This window comes from Poecilia mexicana, unplaced genomic scaffold (genome assembly GCF_051168715.1).
Source record: "Poecilia mexicana isolate PSO_F unplaced genomic scaffold, ASM5116871v1 scaffold_10, whole genome shotgun sequence".
Lineage (NCBI taxonomy): Eukaryota > Metazoa > Chordata > Actinopteri > Cyprinodontiformes > Poeciliidae > Poecilia > Poecilia mexicana.
This window is the reverse complement of record NW_028263379.1, coordinates 19,545,912-19,565,698: the sequence shown is the minus strand read 5'-3', so window position 1 is coordinate 19,565,698 and position 19,787 is coordinate 19,545,912. Positions and strand designations below refer to the sequence as shown.

The window sequence follows — 19,787 nt, the reverse complement described above, 5'->3', positions numbered from 1 at the left end:
TCACTTTAATTTAAGACATTTTAATTCAAAATTAGAGAAGGAATGTGCATTTTCTTATTGTGTAAAGCAATCGCTGAAAACAAATAATTAAAATTATTGTAAAAGGTTATTTAGAACAATATATGTTATAGAAGGACCAAAAAAAGAAAGTACAGAAAAAAAAAAAAAAAGAAATAACTCGGGCAGAATATTCCAGTGGTGTTCTGATGTTCTTACTGTTGAAAGCTTACAATCTAGTGCTGCCTACCTGAACACAGAATATCATTAACAGCAGTTACATCGGTTTAATTACAGCAATGAGATGCTTTGTGCAGGTGGATGTTTCCTGTGTTTCAAGATTAAAAAAAATAAAGCACTAGATCCAGACTCAGACATTACCACACCTCTAGTGCTTCAGTGGAATCCATTTCATGACCTTTAAGTGCCACTTTCTCCCAAAATAAACAAAGAAAAAAAAAAAGTAAACATTCATCTTTACAGAACATACCATATAAGTGCTGCACTGACTGACTGGGCTGCAGGTTACACTGAAGGATTTGCATAGGAGGAGACGCTGCGTTGAGCAGCTGACATCAACCTGGCGTGCTTCCTGTCAGGTCTTACACCAAAACATCATGGCAACACGTCTGCTGAAGGCTGCAGAATACAAACAGGAGCGAGGCCAGACATCCGGAGACGACGGCTGCAGTTCAGTGGGAGAACAGACAGACTAACAAGTGAACACAGATACTTGTCTCAGCAGTTTCTGGGCTGTTTTCCAGTGCGCTATACTCTCAGCAGAAAGACCACAAGATCATCATTCATGACAGCCCGGTTGGTATTGTACAGTAATTACAGATGGCAACACACATGTGCACGCAAATGCTGAAACTTGCAAGCAAACACACACGCACACACACACACACACACGCACGCATAGATTTGTGCACACAAAACTAAATATAAGTGGATAATTTCACACTCAAGTTCTTCTCGTATACAAAAAACAAAACAGAGGAATGCAAACTACTGAGGCTACAGTATGTCTGTATGAAACCACACTTTGAAAAATATTTTTGGTTTCAATGTAAATTCACTCCCCATTACGGTTTAGGTTATGGTCTACGTTTTTATTCATACAAAAATAACCGTTTGATGCACACCCGTGAGGTAAATCCTGTCTACAAGATGAACCCAGGTGAAGCGTAATGATCTGGTCCACATGCTCTCTGCAGTGGGAACTACAACTGGACTACACCTGCAAGTGAAATTATGAGACTCGTTGGCACTTCAATAAAACACGTGGACAAAGTATTACAGATGCACAGTATTGCAAAATGTTACAAAGAAGTATGTTTTACCTTGTTGGGGGAAAAAAAAAAAAAAAAAGAAGTAGAAAGTTTTTACTGTTCAGACATCCTGGAAATAAGCCGTAATTTCTGACATGAAATAAAAAGAGGTGATTCAGTCCTGAGGAAGTCTTTGGGAAAGGCCCTTTGATCAAAACTTTAACCTTTAGGTGCATGCTGATGAAAGAAATTGGCAAACATTCAGAAGCTGATGCTGAGGCGAGAGGTCGGTCCTCTGGTTCTGCCCCTCTCTAACCCAGAGCAGGAAAGAAGTCCTGAAAATAATCCATGCAAGCAAAGGGATCAGGGAAAATAATGCCATGTTGCTGTTGGCCCCTGGATTGGATAAAAATCTGTTTTCAATACCAAAGTGTATATGTATATATCTAAAAAAAAAAAAAAAAAACTTCTGTACTTGGAGGCCCTAACTAGACCGAGAGGGAACAGGGTCCAGCAGCTCCTCCAAGGATTCTGCTCCTTCTAGTTTTGGCTCCTCCTTTTCAGACTTTGCCTTCTTTTTGGGGATTTTACTGGATGAAGTTGTGTCTTCCTGCATCAGCTCTTTGGCCAGGATGTTGGTCACTGCATGACCAGCTCGCCGGTGGTTGGCTGGAAAAGGAAAACAAAGTGAGATTAAAAAAAAAAAAAAGGCATTAAAGTATGTTACCCTGGGTTCCTAAACATTTTTCAGATCGTGTAGGAACCCTGGTACACCGTATTCGGAGATGAATTGAAAGAGCAGGTCAAAAAGACATTTCACAACTCAACTTAATCAAAACAGACAGAAGCCCAATATTGGTTTGTATGAGAAGCGCATTAATGTAATATCTGGAACAACTTGGTGCTATTGCTAGATCAAAGTCAATGTGTTGTTGATATAGTGAAGCAAAAATAAGGGAATAAAATGGAAGAAGGCAGAAGTGGGAGAAGAGAAAGCGGAGTTGTTGAGAGGAACAAACAGAAATTATGTATGCAAAACCCAAGAGGTAAGGCAGCGGGTTAAACAGCAGCATGATTCATGCTGTGGGAAGATTAAACACTGAGGGATGAATGAAAATGAGACGAAAATGGCTACAGAGACTTGAGTCAGAGAGGGAATAAGCCGAGAGGAATGACGAGAGCTGACAGAAATAAGACGGACATTCCATGAAGAGAATAAGTATGACGGATCGGACCCTGAGGATGTCGTCTTTTTATTCATCTACCTGCTTACAGTTATCTCCTTACATAGCAGCAGCCGCCTTATCACTCCTCTCCTCCGCTTATTCTTTACCGCTCTTTGCTGCGTAGGAGGACAGCTGTACAGCAGCAGCCATTTTGAGCTATATAGGTCAGTGGAAGATTGCTCTTGTGTGTTTGCTGTTATTTTACACCAGGTGAACGTTTAGAGGTCTCCACTCCTCACGCAAACAACGCAAAACCAAAAAGCAAACATCAGTCCTGCAAGTTAAAATAGGCATGCAAATGAACCGAGGTTCAACAAGCGACACGAGATGCACGACACACAAAAGAAACTCCACACAGATTTACCGAGCACGTTTCCAGAACTAGCTCCGACAGAGACAGAACCGAGTCTACAGAAAGAAAGAGGAGAAACATGTATGGATCCAGAGCTGCAATTTTTAGGCCTGTAATCTTTTTTTTTTTAATATCAGATTAAATAAACAGCACAACAGCTAATGTAGCAACAATCCCCTTCCACCGTTTCCTGTAGGAAACAGATCTCTCCCCATCATAAACACTCCCTCTTCTCTCACCCTATTTTTAGCCTATTCAATCCCTTCTTACTCAGAAATGTGCTAATTAGAAATTATGCAAATGACCCAAAAACCATGAGAAACGGCACATGTTGGTGTGGCTGACTTCATATGTGACAAGCTTGTCCTACATGTTTAAATCCGTTGAGAAAAACTTCTTCAAAGGCCGTCAACGCAGCTTCTCTTCTTTCATCCTCCTCCTCCTCTTCCTCTTGAGAGCCGAGGAGGAGAGGAAGAGGAAGCAGCATGGGAAAGAGACACATTTAGACAACACTTAAGTTTAAATAGAAGAAGAGAAAAATGATGATCTGAAATATGTTGAAAGTATTTTGGTGTTTCTCTCAAGTGCGTTGAGGCTCTGAACTTTTAAGAGAATACTGCAATAAGACAAGACGTATAGTTGTAACCTAATGTGGTTCACACTTACATAACACAGAGGAAAACAAAAAGACTCCCAGAATACAACTAGCATTTTAACTGGTTTTCAATTTTAGACATTTCCCAATTTGGACAAAAGAAATCTGGTGAAAACTTAAATTTGTCCTTAAAACTAGAAGTGACTGTGTGTTGCTGTCAGGGCCGAGATAACTTCAAAAGACACCAAAAGGAAAATAACGCTCAATTAAAAAAGGGAAATCAACTCTTCTTTTAAATGGTACATTTCAAATAGGTCTCCTAAAAAAATAATGTATTTTCTGCACTTTCCTGTGGTTTTACAGCTCAGTCTACTAAAGACTGAGTAAAGTCGTGTTCCGAACATCAAGATTATGTTTTAACTATACTGCTCAAAAAAATAAAGGGAACATTTCACTTTAATTTTGTGTGTGGCTCCAAATCCAGGCCTCCATTGGTTTATAAATTTGATTTCCATTGATGATTTTTGTGTGATTTTGTTGTCAGCACATTCAACTTTGTACAGAACAAAGTATTCAATGAGAATATTTCATTCATTCAGATCTAGGATGTGTTATTTGAGTGTTCCCTTTATTTTTTTTGAGCAGTGTACATAAATTATAATCCAGTAGGTTTATCCAGGTTAGGTTATTAATCAGCCTGTAAAAAGAACTATTATAATAAGAGACATCTAAACCGAGAAGAAAAACTATGTCTTGACAAATGTCAAACTTTATTCAATTACAAAACCAATTATGTGTCTTTCACTATTATAGAACTGCAATACAAAACTCACTGCAGTATTTCTTCATGCTTTACTAAGCACAGTGCATGCATTTTGAACATGGTCACCATCTCGGACATGGACTAAATGATCCATGCGGTTGGCATGAAGCTGAGTGGCTGCACCACATTTGCAGGATCTGTTGGGCTGATAAAGGCTGTTGATGGTCTGTTTACTGGTGAATGTTTGCACACTGTAGGGGGCTTTGTGGCACAAAAAGCTAAGTGAAAAAAGTCTGCAACACATTACACTGCAGGAGGCGAAGTAATGAGCACCTGATGAGAGATAATGTTCTGCTGTACAACGTGTTGTGATTCCTGCGCTAACCAATAACAACCTGGATGAGAGATGCTCTGCAGCTTTGTTCAGGTAGGCAATTGCACTCAAAGTTTTCTTTTTGTCCTTCACTTTTAAATGATGTTCCGATTACAGCTCGTAATCTTTTTACAGCGGTCTGGGGCAACATTTCCTCAGCATTTCTTAAAGCGTTATTGAAGTTTTTTTCTTGAGCTATTGGCTCCTTTTTCACTCAAATTCAGTTCAGTTAGTTTCAGAAAGGTTTGCTTTGTTTGTCGAACCGGCTAAATTTGATACCAGAGTCATGCAGAAATAAAACAAAAAAAAACAACAAAAAAAAACAGACAACTTGTGGGATAAATTAATGCTGTGTTTATCTAGTCTAAAAGAAAAGAGCTTTACACTGGACCTGTATAAGTAGCAGCCTTTTTTCCACTTTAGTTGAGCCTATCTAAAACAACATTTAACACTGCTTTACAAATTTGTATTTTAGCTTCAAATAGGTAACTCCAAAGGAGCCAGAAGCTGAAAACATTTTAAAAACCAAACAAAAAGATCAGAATCTTTAAAGGCTTTTTTTATGTCTTACTTCCCCACTTTTCAGACTTTCAGACATCTTTCTTTATTGCAGGACATAAGGCTTTTTTTTTTTTTTTTTAAAAAACCTCTTCTGCCCCCCACTGTTCTATTAATGTCTTAAAAGTAAACTTTTCAGACATCTTTGTACTTCAAAAACAAAAAACACTTTTATAGATTACAGGAAAGTCAAACTTCTCGGAAGCACGAGGAAATAAGATGTGGTTTAAACCTCTGCTCTGTATTGTGCAGACTGTTTATGGCCCAGAAACACACAGGACAACATAATGATGGTGATGCAGCTAAGATAATGGTGTATCTGCAGATGTGGGCAGAGCTTGTGTTCATTTTACCAGGGACACATACCTCCCTCCTCAGGCTGCTCTGGGTAATACACTGCTGCTCCACAGCTGAGGATTGTGGGAAATAGTGACATCACCTAGCACTACTACAAGCTGTTGAGGAAACTATTGACGCCAAAACATTAAGCATTTTCTGCCACTGGGGCACATGGTTGCATTTCATTGTGTCTGTGGGTATTGACGCATACGACGTCACTGCTTTTTCAATCACAGCTTGATGGACGATCTTTGTCCAGTTGGACTGATTCTGCTTTAAGCGTCTGTGTGGTAGCTGGTGTTTGGGAGCATCTGTGAAAGCATTCCTGCAGACGGTACTCAGACAGCGTGTGCCTCTCTCTATTGTTGCTATGCTTTTTATCTCCTTGTCTCTGTTGTGATTGGTACTTTGTCAGGAAGTCGCCTCTATCATTGGATGTTGCACTGAGGGTCATGACCCAGCAGATGGGTCTATAGTGTGTTTAGACACAACATTCCTCCACTTAATTTATCCTAAACAGGATTCTTATTCATTCTCATGGAAAACATCCAAGCTTTTCCAGACTCAGATTGAGAAAGTTGAGACTTCTTTGGGTTTACTTTGTCATAAAGTCTTAGTTAACGTTAGTATTTATATTCTAAAGACTTCTAGAGTACACATGCCTAAAATAAAAAATAAAAAAATAAAGGGAAGGAATACACAAGGAAGGATATAAGGGTTAGACACATGGAAGGGATGGAGGTAGGACAAGGATGAGACAAAGAATGAAGGAGAAGTAGACACCAGAAAAACATAAAAGGAAAACACACAGGCAAATATAATAAATAGAGGCAGGGCATCAGGAAAGAAAGACAAAGGAAAGAGGGAAAGGCACAAGGTAGAACAAAAAGACGGAAGGGCATTAGGGAGGAGAAAAAGAAGAAAAGGAGGATAACATTTAGATAATAGAACGTAGAATCTACATACAAGTATTAATCCATGAGCTTCTCAACTTTTCCCACACTCATCTAGACTTAAATAATGCTGAAAAAGCATAGACATCCTATCTGAACACAAATCAACTGATTTCTCAGAGCTGCTTTTTAGTCTAAATTCAAATAAAAAAAGAAAAAAAAAGAAATCAGAAACATTTCAAAACTAAAGATTTGAAGTTGACAGCTTAGACGTTTTGCATACAAAACGTCCATCCTCTTAATGTGCGTTTAGCTTCATTCATTTGCATGTCTTTGTATCGGCATGCGAGCATCTGGCGTGTGTGTTTTGTCCTTTTGTGCTTAAGGAAGGAGGGGGTGGCAGACAGACGGAGGGTAGGCAGCTGAGGATCCCACATGCACACAAACATAGATCAGAGGTACAGGTCAGAGGTGAGTGGGGAGATCGCCTCCGCAGTCTCGTGGCACACCATTCAGTAAAACTGCAGTGACACAATGAGCATGACGACACACTCAATAGGTTCTCGGTGGTCTTTTATTGCTCAGCAGTGGCGCTTGCAGTCACTGCAGCTGTGAGTGGTGGATATAAAGGGGAGAGGGAAACTCTTCGCATACCGACAGACATTAGAAACAAAATCAGAATGAAAAATATCAGAGTCCAGACTCATAAATTTAGAGTAAAAATATGTGGCCCTTGTTAGAAAGATGCAAGTTCTCCAACCAATCCAAATGAGGCACAACAGTCAGTCAATATGTTTGAGAAACAATTGCATGTTTTTAACAAAATTGTTACTTTTATTGGATCAATTGATTTAAGCTATAAACTACAATCAGCTCCTTTAAAATAAATTTTCCAAACACTTAAAAAAAAAATAATAATAATTGTTGTTTTAATAGTTGGGGGTCTGGACATGTTCTTTACAGTGATTAAAATAATCAGGATTTAATCCAGGGGAAAGACAACTGTGCCTGGAAATGACAGCAGTAATTGGCCAAATATTTATATTAGTCTAATGTTATGTGAAGATGTCTGCCTACTTTTTAGAAAAACTTAAACATTCATTTCTATAACAGAAACAAAGATGAAAGCGTTGTAAATCCTGGAGCCCATCAGTGATGTCACTTTAATCCTGGCTACAGAGCTTTGACATTAACTAATTTGCTCCTGTTTTGGAAATTTGAAACATGTAAAAAGTGACAAGAATCAATTTTTAAAAATATCAAACACACAACTTCACTTCAGGATATCTTAAATACATGCTTATTGGGGTCTTTGGAAACGGTTTGTGTCACATCTGATGATGCCAAACTCTGCACCACCAAGGATTAAACTAATGGTGCTTTTAGCTGCAGGGACAAGCAATTAGATTGCAGCAAAGCCATTAACTGGTTATATTGGCCCAGGGGTGAGATGCACATTATGTGTCACAATAGCAGGGGTTGGAAAGGATGAGTAATCGCATCAAATGAAAATTATTCCCTTATGAGCTGTCAAAGCTGAGGATGTCCCAATTTCACAATCATTTCCAAAAGGATTTTCAGGAAACAATCCAAAGTAATCCTGTGACAACAGAGTTTTTATATGACTGTAAGTTGTTGAAATCTACAAAATCCACTCACATTCTGCAGAGGAGGCAGTCAAGGCTCCAAAAAAAAAAGAAGAAAAAAAAAGAAAAACAAAAAAGAAAAATCGCCAAATATGTGTCAGCAGAGTGAGAATCAAGATAAATCTCCTCCTTCAGCTTCACTAAATAAAGACCTCTGACTCAACTCATCCAGTAAAACTTGAATACACACACAAAAACAAAATACCATCCTCTAATGTTGATGAAGCGGTTTTCTGGCCTCATGCCTTCCAAACACAACATGGGTAGCTAAAAACATGACCTTTAAACATGGCTGAGGATAATATAAACTTCTCACAAAGACTGCAAATAAACCACAGCCCAGCTTCAAAAGAGTCAGAAAACTCTCAACTTGGGAAGAGTAAGAAAAAAAAAAGGATGGTGCAGAAAAGGAGACATTCAGCGTAACACTGTGCAAACTTTCCAGATCATCCTCCTATAATAAAGGGAGGGAAACTCGTTTTTTTCTCTCACATAAATGATCAAGTTTTTCCTGTAAAGGCGTGTAAGGTGACCAAACAGGGTTTTGGGTGACTGAGTGAACCCCAGACTGGGCCCCAGTTTCTTTTTTTTTTTTTTTACTTCCCGTTCTCTTCTCCCTCCAGTTCGCCCCACACTTTTGTCTCAGTGAATTTGGAAGAAATGCAACAGCGCTGTTTATTACTGCAGAGCTTTCGGCACTCAAATATTTCCTAACTGAGGTCAACTTGGGACCCACAGCATGAGTTTTACAACTGCTAGAGCCAAGTCAACAACACTATGTAATCACATTTACAGATTAAAATGAAAGCATAAGTAAGAATGAAGTTTAAAAGAATTCAGATCAAAAGAAAAAAAAGCAGAGCAGTCTACCCCCTCTGGCTTTGAGCTACCCTGTGCTGTAACAAAGCTTCACATCTGGCTTCTATTGAGGGACGGATTGGGTTGCACACACTCCTCTACAATTTGAGAACACACACTAAACTGCATGTGAATGAACACACACACACCATCTCCTTTGCTTACCGTTAAAGGCCGCCGGACATTATCTAACTTGTATGGTAACACATAACTTGCCTGAAACAACAATCAGGTTAAGTTGTTGTCCAAAGTGTGTTCATTGTTGATTTCACTGACGTGGTTTGACCAGAAGGCCATATTGCTGCACAAATGCACAAATGTTTGGATAATTGCTACGAGTAAACAGCCAATTTGGCAGAGTAAATCAGCACTATGCCGAGTCTATTTGGGCCTTTTCAGAATTAATTTAACTCTTTCGGAGTTATTTCAACAAGACATTGAGTCGTTTTAACTTTTTCAAGTGTTAAAATGACCCAAATCTCTTATTGAAATAACTGAAAGAGTTAAATTACCTGAGAAGGACCAAACAGACTCTGCAGAGCGCTGATTCAACTCTGCAAAATCAACATGGATCTGGCTTAGTTGAATGGCATGTTTTCCTGGCTTCTCACTTTTAAACAGTGGCTAAGACAAGTTGGTCTCCAGCTCATATTCCTACACAAACACACACAAATACTTCAAGTACATTAATATTTGAGATGTCAATAATTGTAATGCTGACAACAATATAATTTTTTTTAATATTTTGAAATCCCCTTCTCTGAATGGATACTTTTAATTAAAGGATGGATTTTCAAAGACCTTTTACTAACATAGGATGGGATTAATTTTACTTATTGTAAGGAAGGAAGTTTGACTGAAAAATAATTTACAAATGACTACCAATCTCCAAAAGATTAACAAAAAAAACCCCTCTTAATTTTAGAACAGTAAAGTTTCACCAAATAAGGAAACAACTACTTTCCAATCTGGCATACTAACAACATTTTTTAAAATAAAAAAAAAATGTAGCTTATGTCTTACTCCCTGATGTCCTTTTATTTTAGTTTCCGCTCACATTTTGTTTGTTTCTCTCCCCAGTTTTAAATCTCCATTTTCCTATTCTATGGCCACACCTTTATCACTGAATTTTTTGCTGCCCACACCCACTCATGGCACCCTCGCTTTACTTTGTTGTTGTGCCAGCATCTGATGCCACTGGCTCTGCTGCTACAACCCGAGAATTAAACCAGCCCATGCCGCCTCTGAGGCATGCAACAGAGATGGGGAAGATAAACAAATCTGTTGCTGAGCGTTGACACAAACACACACAGTGAAATGAGGGGAAGTAAGCAAATAAGTCTCAGATGCAGCATGTGCCTCTGCCTAGTAGGTCGAAAACACATCTGTCAGAGAACAGGAGGCTGAAAGACCACCGTGTTTTGTGAGAGTGGGTACCTGCTTGTCGAGGTCCTCGCTTCCTCCTGAAAGCAGCACCTGACTGCAGCGCCTCCAGCAGGCCGTCCATGATACCAGTTTCATCACCCTCTGTAAAAAAAAAAAAAAAAAAATCAACATAATGTCAGAAATGCATCAACAAATGTTAAGTTATCTTAAGTGGGTGAACATGGAAATGTCCATCTATTCCTCATTCAGAAAAAAACTACCTAAATCAGAGGGTTAGTATAAATCAGCACCAGTTTCTGGTCACTCATTTTCTTTTCTGATCACAAAAGTTGTTTTTGCTACATTATCTGGGTTGTCATTTTTCTTACTTGCAAATGCATACATAGAAAATGAATACATGTTCCCGACATGTGGTTTTCATTAACCCAGATAGGCAGTGACCCAGTTAAGCCGTCACTCCTAAAAGCTACATGGTTCAAGTCTGAGGAAGCCATCTTCTGAAAATATATAAACCCCCAACTAAAAAGACACACCCCATAAAGCCACAAATTCTCCAAAATGCGTGTGTAATTGAGGCCTACATTTTAAATTTGTACCGACTGGATATAAATCTGGAGTTTGTGGATGTTTGCCTGTGTCATCTGTGATGGTGGGCTCTGTGTGTTTGTTTACATCCTGATCCTCAGCACAGCCTCTGTGTCTGAGGACCATTACCAGACAAAGGTGCTTCATACCTTTGTCTGGTTATGGGGTGCCCACTGTGTGTGTATGCGTGTGTGTGTGTGTGTGTGCTCCATGGGCAGCAGTCGGGGGCAGAGTTTAGCACACAGACAGATGCTTTTAATTATGTCTCTCCGACTCTGAAAAGGGACGAAGGGTTCTGGAAAAGGGGCAGTAGGGCTGAGGGTTAAAGGTTTATGCAGTCACCTTCCCAACCCCCAAACACAGAGCACATGCCAAGCTCACACAAACACACAGCGTTTAATCCTGCAGTAAGCCATGCACCAGATGGTCTGTGGTGTCGCCTGTCATGTCTGAGAAAGTCTCTCTGCGAGGCTCACTCTCTGAGTCTTGCATGGTTCACATACACCCCTCAATGTCCAAGAGCTGGAACTGCACCAAAAGAGCAGAAAAAGAAAACAGACTGCAGTTTTCCTCTTCAGGGTGAACACATCTGGCATATTTCCACTTACGCTAATCACATGGTTTGCTTAAAGCAGTCGTGGAGGCACAGAAACACACAAACCTACTTGTGAAAATAAACCGGAGGCACTTCTGAGGTCAAACAGTAAACTGTCTGTTTACTAGATATGCTTTTCTTGGTCTCGGGAAACACCCAAAGAAAACTAAAAAAGATGTAGCGAGCCCATGCTCTCTTGCACTTTGTTTTTCCAGTTACAGCTGACAGAATGCAGTATTGGATCCTTAAAACTGACAAAAAAAAAAAAAAAACTAAACACTTGAACAAAGTTCAACTTGTTAATAATAAAGTTCTAAAGTGTGAAAACTTTCCAGGATTCAGCCACATTGTTGGAGAGATCATGGCAAGTTAGTCAGGATTAATGTAGATAATTATATATGTTTAAAGGAATTTGTTTTGTGATTAGGTGTTGGAAAAAAAAATGCTTCTTAAGTCAATGTGGCCAAAGCTAAAGCATCAAAAACAAGGTGGCATGAAACGGAGAAGCGGCACTTAGAGCAACTAAGATGGTAAGACGGATTAATTGATGCAATAGCATTAGAGTGTGAGTTTTTAAAGCTGCCTATCTGGATCGGATCTGCTGAAACCCACACACACAGGCATGTTCCTGTGCAGCAAATACACCCACCCACTTTTCCCTCCTCTCCTCCCACACGTATCCTCATACACATTGCACAGGGTCTTTTGTGAAGCAACAGCACCTCTAGTGGATGTTCACACAGTTGCTAATGAGAATATTAATGACATAATTTACTAAATGAAGTAGACTGTAAACAAAGAATATGACATATTGAGAAAAACACGACAGCTGAGAGACGGAGACAGGATTTTTATTTTCCTAATGTGCTAAAACAGAATCCCTCTTTCACAGCATCCCAGTGTGAGGCAAGCCAGGCTTATCCCATTTCATCCTCTCATATCTCATGCTTTTCTCCCATCTTCATCTTACCCTCTTTTCAAAGCGACGACAACACATCCTAATCCGCAGCAAACCATCTGCTGCTGCCCTGCTCTCCTCCATCCCCTCCCCCACACACCTCGTTGCTGCTCTGCTCACTCCATGTGTGGAGTGCGAGCACTCCCAGTGGCAGTTCCCATACCAGCACTTGAATTTGTTCAAACCTCACACCCTTTATGCAGCCTCCAACAGCCTTTTGCGGACACCACTGACATCTAGTTGTAAATATACGGTACAGCAGCCGTCAGGTCTAATGAGTGCAAACGTCACATTTGAAGTCCAGATGGAGAATGTGAACCTTTGGGTGTGCCATCAAACTCCTGACCCTGTTCACCATCCTGACCCTCCAGGACCTTCAGATATAGTCAAAACATATGATTAGAAAACGTAAGTATGTGAGGTGCTATAGCCTTCACAGACTCCCTGAAGAATGAGCCATTCACAGCAGCTCATAGAAACTATCAGCATGTGTTTAAACACGTGCATACTGAGGCACGTAGGAATGAGAAGGCCACAAACTGCAAACACACTCTGACCTTTTTCCAGGGTTTTTACAAGCATTTGGGGTTTGGCATTTACGCACAGAGACCAAAAAAAGACACAAGTGAAATCATGAGATAGTGACAGTATGTGAGATAGCAGAAAGGAGGAACAAATAAAAGCAGAGAGATATCAGCGTGTTAAAGACCAGCTGCTCAAAGGACACTTTGTTCAACTCAATTTTAGTATGAGGGTAATAAACAAATGCAAAACAAAGAGCAGGTGTGCAGACATCAGACTGATTTGTGTATGGTTGAATTCAAATAGGGGGTGTCGAATGACTCCAGGCTGCAGGCCACCTGTATGTAAATGATCCCTCACTCACACACTTTTGTGCTTATCTTTCAAGTTCTAAAAAGTTACTATAGTGTGAGCCTCCAGAGGATGACCATGAAATGTAATCACTATCAGCAACAAATGTTTCAAGTTTTTCAACATGGATGAAACAATATCCAGAAAAAGTGTCCTTTGAATGAATGGCAGAAAAATAAATAGGAGTCAGAAAAAAAAAGGAAAAAAAAAAAGACATGCCAGATGGGACATGGAGAAGGTCAAACTCCATAAAAAAACTTTTGTTAAGCTACAAACACAAAAAGAAACAACTCGTATTAACCACCAGAGTTCTTTTTAGCACACAAGCAAAGCAAAACAGAATCAGTCACTAGATGAAATGCACTGAGGCTGTAAAAAGTTTGACCCTGGAAGTGCAGAGTCTCTGGAAAACCCAAATGGAGCCAGAAAGAGGAGGAATGTACTAAAAGTAGGTCACAGCCTGAAAGAGGGGGGAAAAGTCTCTGTGCATAAATGTGTGTCTGCAAGGCAGGATTTGAGTGCTAACTCTGTGCATGCAGGGATGAGAGCGGTGGGTTGTATTACATGGGGCAATACGCTAAGAGCATTTTTAGCATCAAATAAAAGGCTGGAAATCTGTATATGCTGATAAAGAGATTTAAGTTGCTTTTTTTTTTTAAACCACATTTCTTTCATGAAAGAAAATCCCCCAAAACTTTAGAGGCGTGAAACAGGGTCAAGCAGTTACTTGTATCCACCTCCGTGCCCTCACTTTATCTGAAGCTTCATTGTTCGTTGCTTCAAAACAAGTCATCAACATCAGATTAACTCTGGTCTATAAATACGGAAGGCTTCATCATCTGCACTCGCACACAAACATTTTACACAGAAGTGTGGACTCTGACTGCCCCCAACTGGAATGTGAGAGAAATACAAATTGAGAGATGTGGATTGTGCGAATCTGCTTCAGTCACAAACAGGTAAAGACAAATGGCTCTGCAGTCATGACCTGCGTTGATGTCGGGAAGCTGGCTTCTTTTCAGTTTCTCCTCTTTCTCCTTCTCTGCTTTTTCTCTAGCCAGCTTGGCCTTCCTGATCTTCTCTTCAGCTTCCTTCCTCTTCTGGTTCTCTTTCACCGCTTGCTGTAAGGAGGAAGAAAACAAAACCACAGCAAATATAACTAAGACAGTGCAACTGTAGAAAGAAGTATTTCAAGTTTGTGAATCATCAGTAAAAGAGGCATCTGGAGAGAGTGTGAAATGTAAACAAAACTTCAAAAGCAGAGACTGATGGTTACAACCTGTCGCAGGTAAAACAAGTAAAAGGTTCCCGAGACAAATTTACTGTTAAAACACAGAATAAACTGACATGATTGAAGTCTGGTTTTAATTTCCTGTCATCTATAACATATTTCAAACTATATTTCTACACACCATCTGTAAAGATTTCAGTATTTAAACTAAAACAACCATTTTTTTCCCAAGCACACACCTGGAACATGGTTATGAAGTTGTGGAGGTCTCCAAAGAACTCCTCCACTGACATCTTTCTTGGATCAAAGACAAAGTAGTCTCCAAGTTCAGTGTACTGCTTCTCCATATTTTTATGCATCCCATCCAGTTTCTCATACTGTTCTTGAGCGTAGGTTACAAAACTGTGAAAACATACAGTTAAGGTACATAAAACTCACATCACAGTCAGCTGGTTGTTGAAATAATACAAAATTTGTTGTGTTTTTTTTCTTATAAGAATACTGGTATTATATCAGATAGACAAAGGATATAGACATCTTGTCCACAAAATGGTCATTTTCATTTTGTGCAGGAGGGAAAGTTTCCAGATCTTTCTGTAGGCTTTTGATCTGACGCCCCATTTGCTCCAAATTCTTCTGAATTGTCTCTGCAGAAACTGCATGACAAAAGAATATGTTAAGACTGTAATATGACCACATCAAATTGCATTAGAAATACTCAATATATGCTAATAATAACAAGCTTTAAGTACTGAAATCATTCTCACACATTTCTGACTATGGATGTACAGCTGAATCATCATTTATAAGTTATATGGCATTTAAAATCTCAAAATATTTATTACATAGAGATTACAGTAAAAAAAATGCAGCCTCATCCATCTTAAATACACATCTTGAAGGTAAAACCAGGTGAAGTGGATAGGTAATTGCTTAAACTGGATTAGATTAAAGGCTGAGTGTCCCATTTACCTCTGCTGGCCTTTTCCACATGAATAAGCTCTTCAGGAAATTTCATGACATCAGGATGCTGCTCATTGCAAACATCAGCAAGAAAGTGGAGCAGTGTCTGCTTCAGATCAGCTGACTTGGTGTCGCGCAGCTAATGGAAAACAGAAAAGATTTTTAAAAAGATCACATGGAAAAATCAATCTAACATCAAATGTTTTCTGCTTTCCTAAGTCTGACTATGAGCGTCAAAGACAACAGGATGTAGACACTGAAACCAGATAAATTACTTAACACACTATTACAATTTTGAATATCTACTATCACTATCAATAAATTGAACAAAATTATTTGGCTGATGAAATTGGTGCCAAATTAGTGTTAGAGACATGACTAACATTATTGATATCTCCAGAACTTTAGTGCATTGCATCTTATGTGATGATCTGAGAAGTGTGGCATGCATGTGTATTCTGCTTCCTTCATTATCAAATATAGAGCTAAATCCAGAGCTGATTAGGATCTAGATTATCCTAATCTGCAACATGTTTCTTTGGATGGACTTTGCTGAAAAATAAATGAGTCAAAAAAACACACAAAAAAAAAACAAAAAACAGATGACATATCAAATTCAGTTGCAGTTAGACCTGAATTTCCCCACTTAGGGACAATAAAGGTTATTTCTATTTTCTTAACTTTTATTCTAGATGCAAATGCATCAGTTAGAGTGGCCTAGTCTAAGCCCAGACCTAAATCCAAACGAGAATTTGTGGTAAGAAATTGAAAATTATGTTTATATATTTGGGAGACGTCTGTTATCTAAAGCAACTTACAAATGAACATATAACAATTCATCTAAAATTAAAGCTAACAATAAGCTACATAGAAGAAAACTAGTTAGGCTTGGTTAGAGGTAGCAGGATGATGGTGCAGGAAGAAAGAAAAGGTGTATTGGGAAGTGCAAAAAGAGATGTGAAGTACATAGGGTAAGGAAGCATGGATATACGTGTTAGGGGGGAGATGCTTCTCAGTTTGAATTCTCAGTAGGTCATTTCATGTGGAAATGGGGCAGAGAAACCCAAAGCTACTCATGGCTTTAATTGCAGAAAAAGTGAGTTCTGCAAAGCACTGATATATAAATTGATTCTGCACTTTTCAGTTCTTTTGTTGATAAAAAAAAATAAATTGTGTTGGTTTATGACATCAAAAAGAAAATGCAGTGAGGCTAGTGGGTGTAACATAACATGACAAAAGGGGTATTAACAGTTTTGCAAAGAAAGAACAATGCATAACAGTCCATTATTCAGGTCATTGTTCAGTATTTCCACATCAAAGTCCTCTTGAGGATAAGTATCCATTTCCCTCCTTAACATATCTATTCTTCACCTTGCACAAATAGGATATGGAGAAGCCGAATGCGGCTCCATTTCGAGAGCCGGAATTCATGTAGTTCCCAACTAGAAGGATGATCTGCAGCAGCTTGGCAAATGTGTTGCTATTCCTGAGCTCTTCACAGGCAGCCGTCACAGCCACCACATCTGGCTTGATGTTGTTCTGCTGCTCCTCAAACTGCAGCTTGAACTGGATGGCCTGAAGCCGTGGCATCAGTCGCTTCACACTGGACATCTGGAGAAACCAGAGTATGGAGGATTAGAGGGCCCTTCTTGGTGCAGTGGTTGCCAGTATGTGAGTGAGTGTGTGCATTACCACAGATGTGAATTAGTAACAGTCGATCTGAGACAGCTGAACAATACAAGCTTTCTTTGGGGGCATGAGAATATTTTGTGTCCCCGTACACTGGCAGTGCTCACTCTCAACATTTTAAATCTCGGTTGATGTCAAACCAATGTTCCTGGCATGTTTGGGCTCAGTCATCGCATATATATACATGTAAATTAAACTAGTAGGTCCAGAACATTTGGATACTTAAACCAGTTGCCATTTAGGCTGTTCACAAAAACAAAACAGCTTTGTATAATTCAGTAGACCCGAGTATTCAAGGAGGGGTGGGGGGGTGCTTAGGGATCACAGCCGCTCTGAATAGCTAAAACCCAGAAATACATGAGACTCCCTCTGAAAACGTTTATATCTGTTTATTTTAAGAGTTCAAACACCAAATATACCTTAATATGTGGGAATATGCACATATCTTGTGTTTCATATTTATTTGCATTTGTGCGTGATGACAATTTCTTACCACTACTCCAAACTGTTCAGACTCAGCCAGATCGTCGTACTCATCCTTCATCTCTCCAAGAACACTTAGCTGCTCAGGACCCGGAAGCTGTTTTATCAGGTTCTATGTGATACAGAGACCAAAACGGAAGATTAAATTCATGTATGCCTGAAACTACTGCTTTACTAATGCATGTCTGACTATTTATAAAATAGACTGAGACATGGAGAAAATAGAAAATTAATTAAATGAATAAACATGTAGCGTTTAGACTCCTATATAACTGCATCCTGTTGTATATAATTTTTAAAAGACAAGGCAACTTTTTTTATTGGGTGCAAATATAAAATAAAACCTACAGAGAGATGTAGCTTCCCCTTCTTGGTTTTGACTAAGAGGGAAAGTTGCATAAAAAATGGAAACCTAAACATAACCTTTGACCTCTTTGGTAGACTGATCTTGGTACCTGAACCATGGACTCTGTGAGAATCTTCTCATTGACTTGTAAGATTGCATTCTTGATCTCCTCGTAAGGAAGACGGAATGACCCCAGGAAAATCGCTACGTGAATAAGACACAATGAAAAACATTGCCTCATGAACAAAAACAAAAGAAAGTACTTCTACATTATTGTTTTTTTTTTCTGTATAAGTGACTTACAGAGATTCTGTGAGGACTTCGAATCAAGAACCTTTAGCTCCTTCACCTTCTTCTTCTGTGTCTGTTTTTCCTGTCCACCATCCTGGTCTTTTTTAACTGGAGAAGAGAAAAGAAAAGAAGAGGACATTCAAACTTTCTTGTTCATATAAGGCGACTGTGGGGCCTAAATAGGTGTACAATAAGTATTGCTAAAGGATAAAAACCGCTAGATTAATATGCATCACAATGCCTGTGTGATGCATATTAAAAGTGACAGCGTTGGTACGGCCTTTGCCGTTTTCACTCTCGTCCAACTGTATGATGTCACTGAGGTGTTGGATTTTTGTTTGAGCTGCCCCGGGTAATACCAAACTAACATGAAATGGCTTAAAAATGTGGGTAACGTCTCCGTTGATCTTGGGCTTTTTAAACGTGGCCAGACATCTGCTTACTGTGGGGCATTCAGAGATTGCATTAAACTTATGCATCTGCACACACACAAACACCGAGAAGAGACATTTTAGATTAAGTGGTTCTGACAAGGTCAGAGTTGTGACTGTAAGGATGTGTCAGTGTGGGGGTGGATATGAACTGGATGAGAATTAGGAGTGAAAGATGAACAGTCACGTGGGCTTTGGTCACATAACAGCTTGCTGTTTCCAGGCACATTGGGTCTAAGGTCAGCAGAGTTCTGGATGTCACAGAACTCTGCTGACCTTAGAGTTCTGTGACTAAGTTGTGTGAACAGCAGGAACAGCTGTCCTGCTGTTCCTGTCAGGAAATATCTAATCAATCACTGCTTATTAATTTATGATCACAGAACTGACCACACCTCAAAAGTTTAAGGACTCAAAGTAAAAACTATTAAGCCGTCCATGCTTTTCTGTACCAATTTTGATTTCTGTGATGATAAAAAATGGCTGATCTGACATCTAAGTTTTGGTTTATCGCTAAGTGAGTAGATAAGAGCGGCTTTATGGGGAATTCTGCCACCACACACGACATTTTAAGCGTGAAGGCCAGAATGTAAATGCTAGATGAGGACACAATTTAGATTCAAATTGAATATCGATGACATGATTTAAAACCATCTCATGTTGGGACTGAATTCAATGTTTAGGTGGTTAAATGTCATGTACTTTCTCTGTTTTAAGCTCTTTAAACTGACCTTAGAACTAGTTATTACTAAGTGAGAACTTCTAGAGCACTGCTGGTCAGGATGACCCTATAGCTATCCTTTATGGTGCTTCTACACCATAATGTAAAGTACTACTAAAGGAAAGTATTGCAACTTGTACAAAAAAATCTATTTTCACTTGTGTTATTAGCAACATAACACCCAACCTGCTTTTTGTGCAGCCTATATGCATTAATTTCTTCATTATCATGGTGCACAGTTTATTGAAGAGGCCTGATTCAAACAGTATAAGTGTCAGCAGTCACTACACAGTCACATAATTGCCACAGGATAACAACTCTATTCATCCACTGATCCATCCACAAGTCCGGTCAAAGAGTCCTCTGT

At 39.2% G+C, this 19,787-nt stretch overlaps 1 protein-coding gene across 1 annotated transcript; it reads right to left on the bottom strand.

The window, feature by feature from the left end:
- On the bottom strand, positions 1 to 18,619 carry LOC148157045 (protein diaphanous homolog 1-like). Its single transcript, XM_088009552.1, has 10 exons — positions 18,284 to 18,619; positions 18,090 to 18,184; positions 17,645 to 17,746; positions 16,834 to 17,073; positions 15,472 to 15,601; positions 15,031 to 15,155; positions 14,739 to 14,903; positions 14,257 to 14,389; positions 10,309 to 10,398; positions 1 to 1,937 (listed from the first exon to the last, which is right to left on the bottom strand). Exons 1-10 carry the CDS (start codon positions 18,408 to 18,410, stop codon positions 1,753 to 1,755), a joined length of 1,392 nt encoding a protein of 463 aa, XP_087865678.1. The 5' UTR covers positions 18,411 to 18,619; the 3' UTR covers positions 1 to 1,752.
- Positions 18,620 to 19,787: the final 1,168 nt, after the last annotated feature.

What these genes read in the sequence shown, in the direction of transcription:
- LOC148157045 (XM_088009552.1), bottom strand. Translation starts at nt 18,410, where the DNA reads ATGTCCTCTTCTTTTCTTTTCTCTTCTCCAGTTAAAAAAGACCAGGAT. An exon ending in GAAGTCCTCACAGAATCTCT is followed by an intron (nt 18,185 to 18,283) that starts GTAAGTCACTTA and finishes TTATTCACGTAG; the next exon opens with CGATTTTCCTGGGGTCATTC. An exon ending in CCATATCCTATTTGTGCAAG is followed by an intron (nt 15,602 to 16,833) that starts GTGAAGAATAGA and finishes GTTTTCCATTAG; the next exon opens with CTGCGCGACACCAAGTCAGC.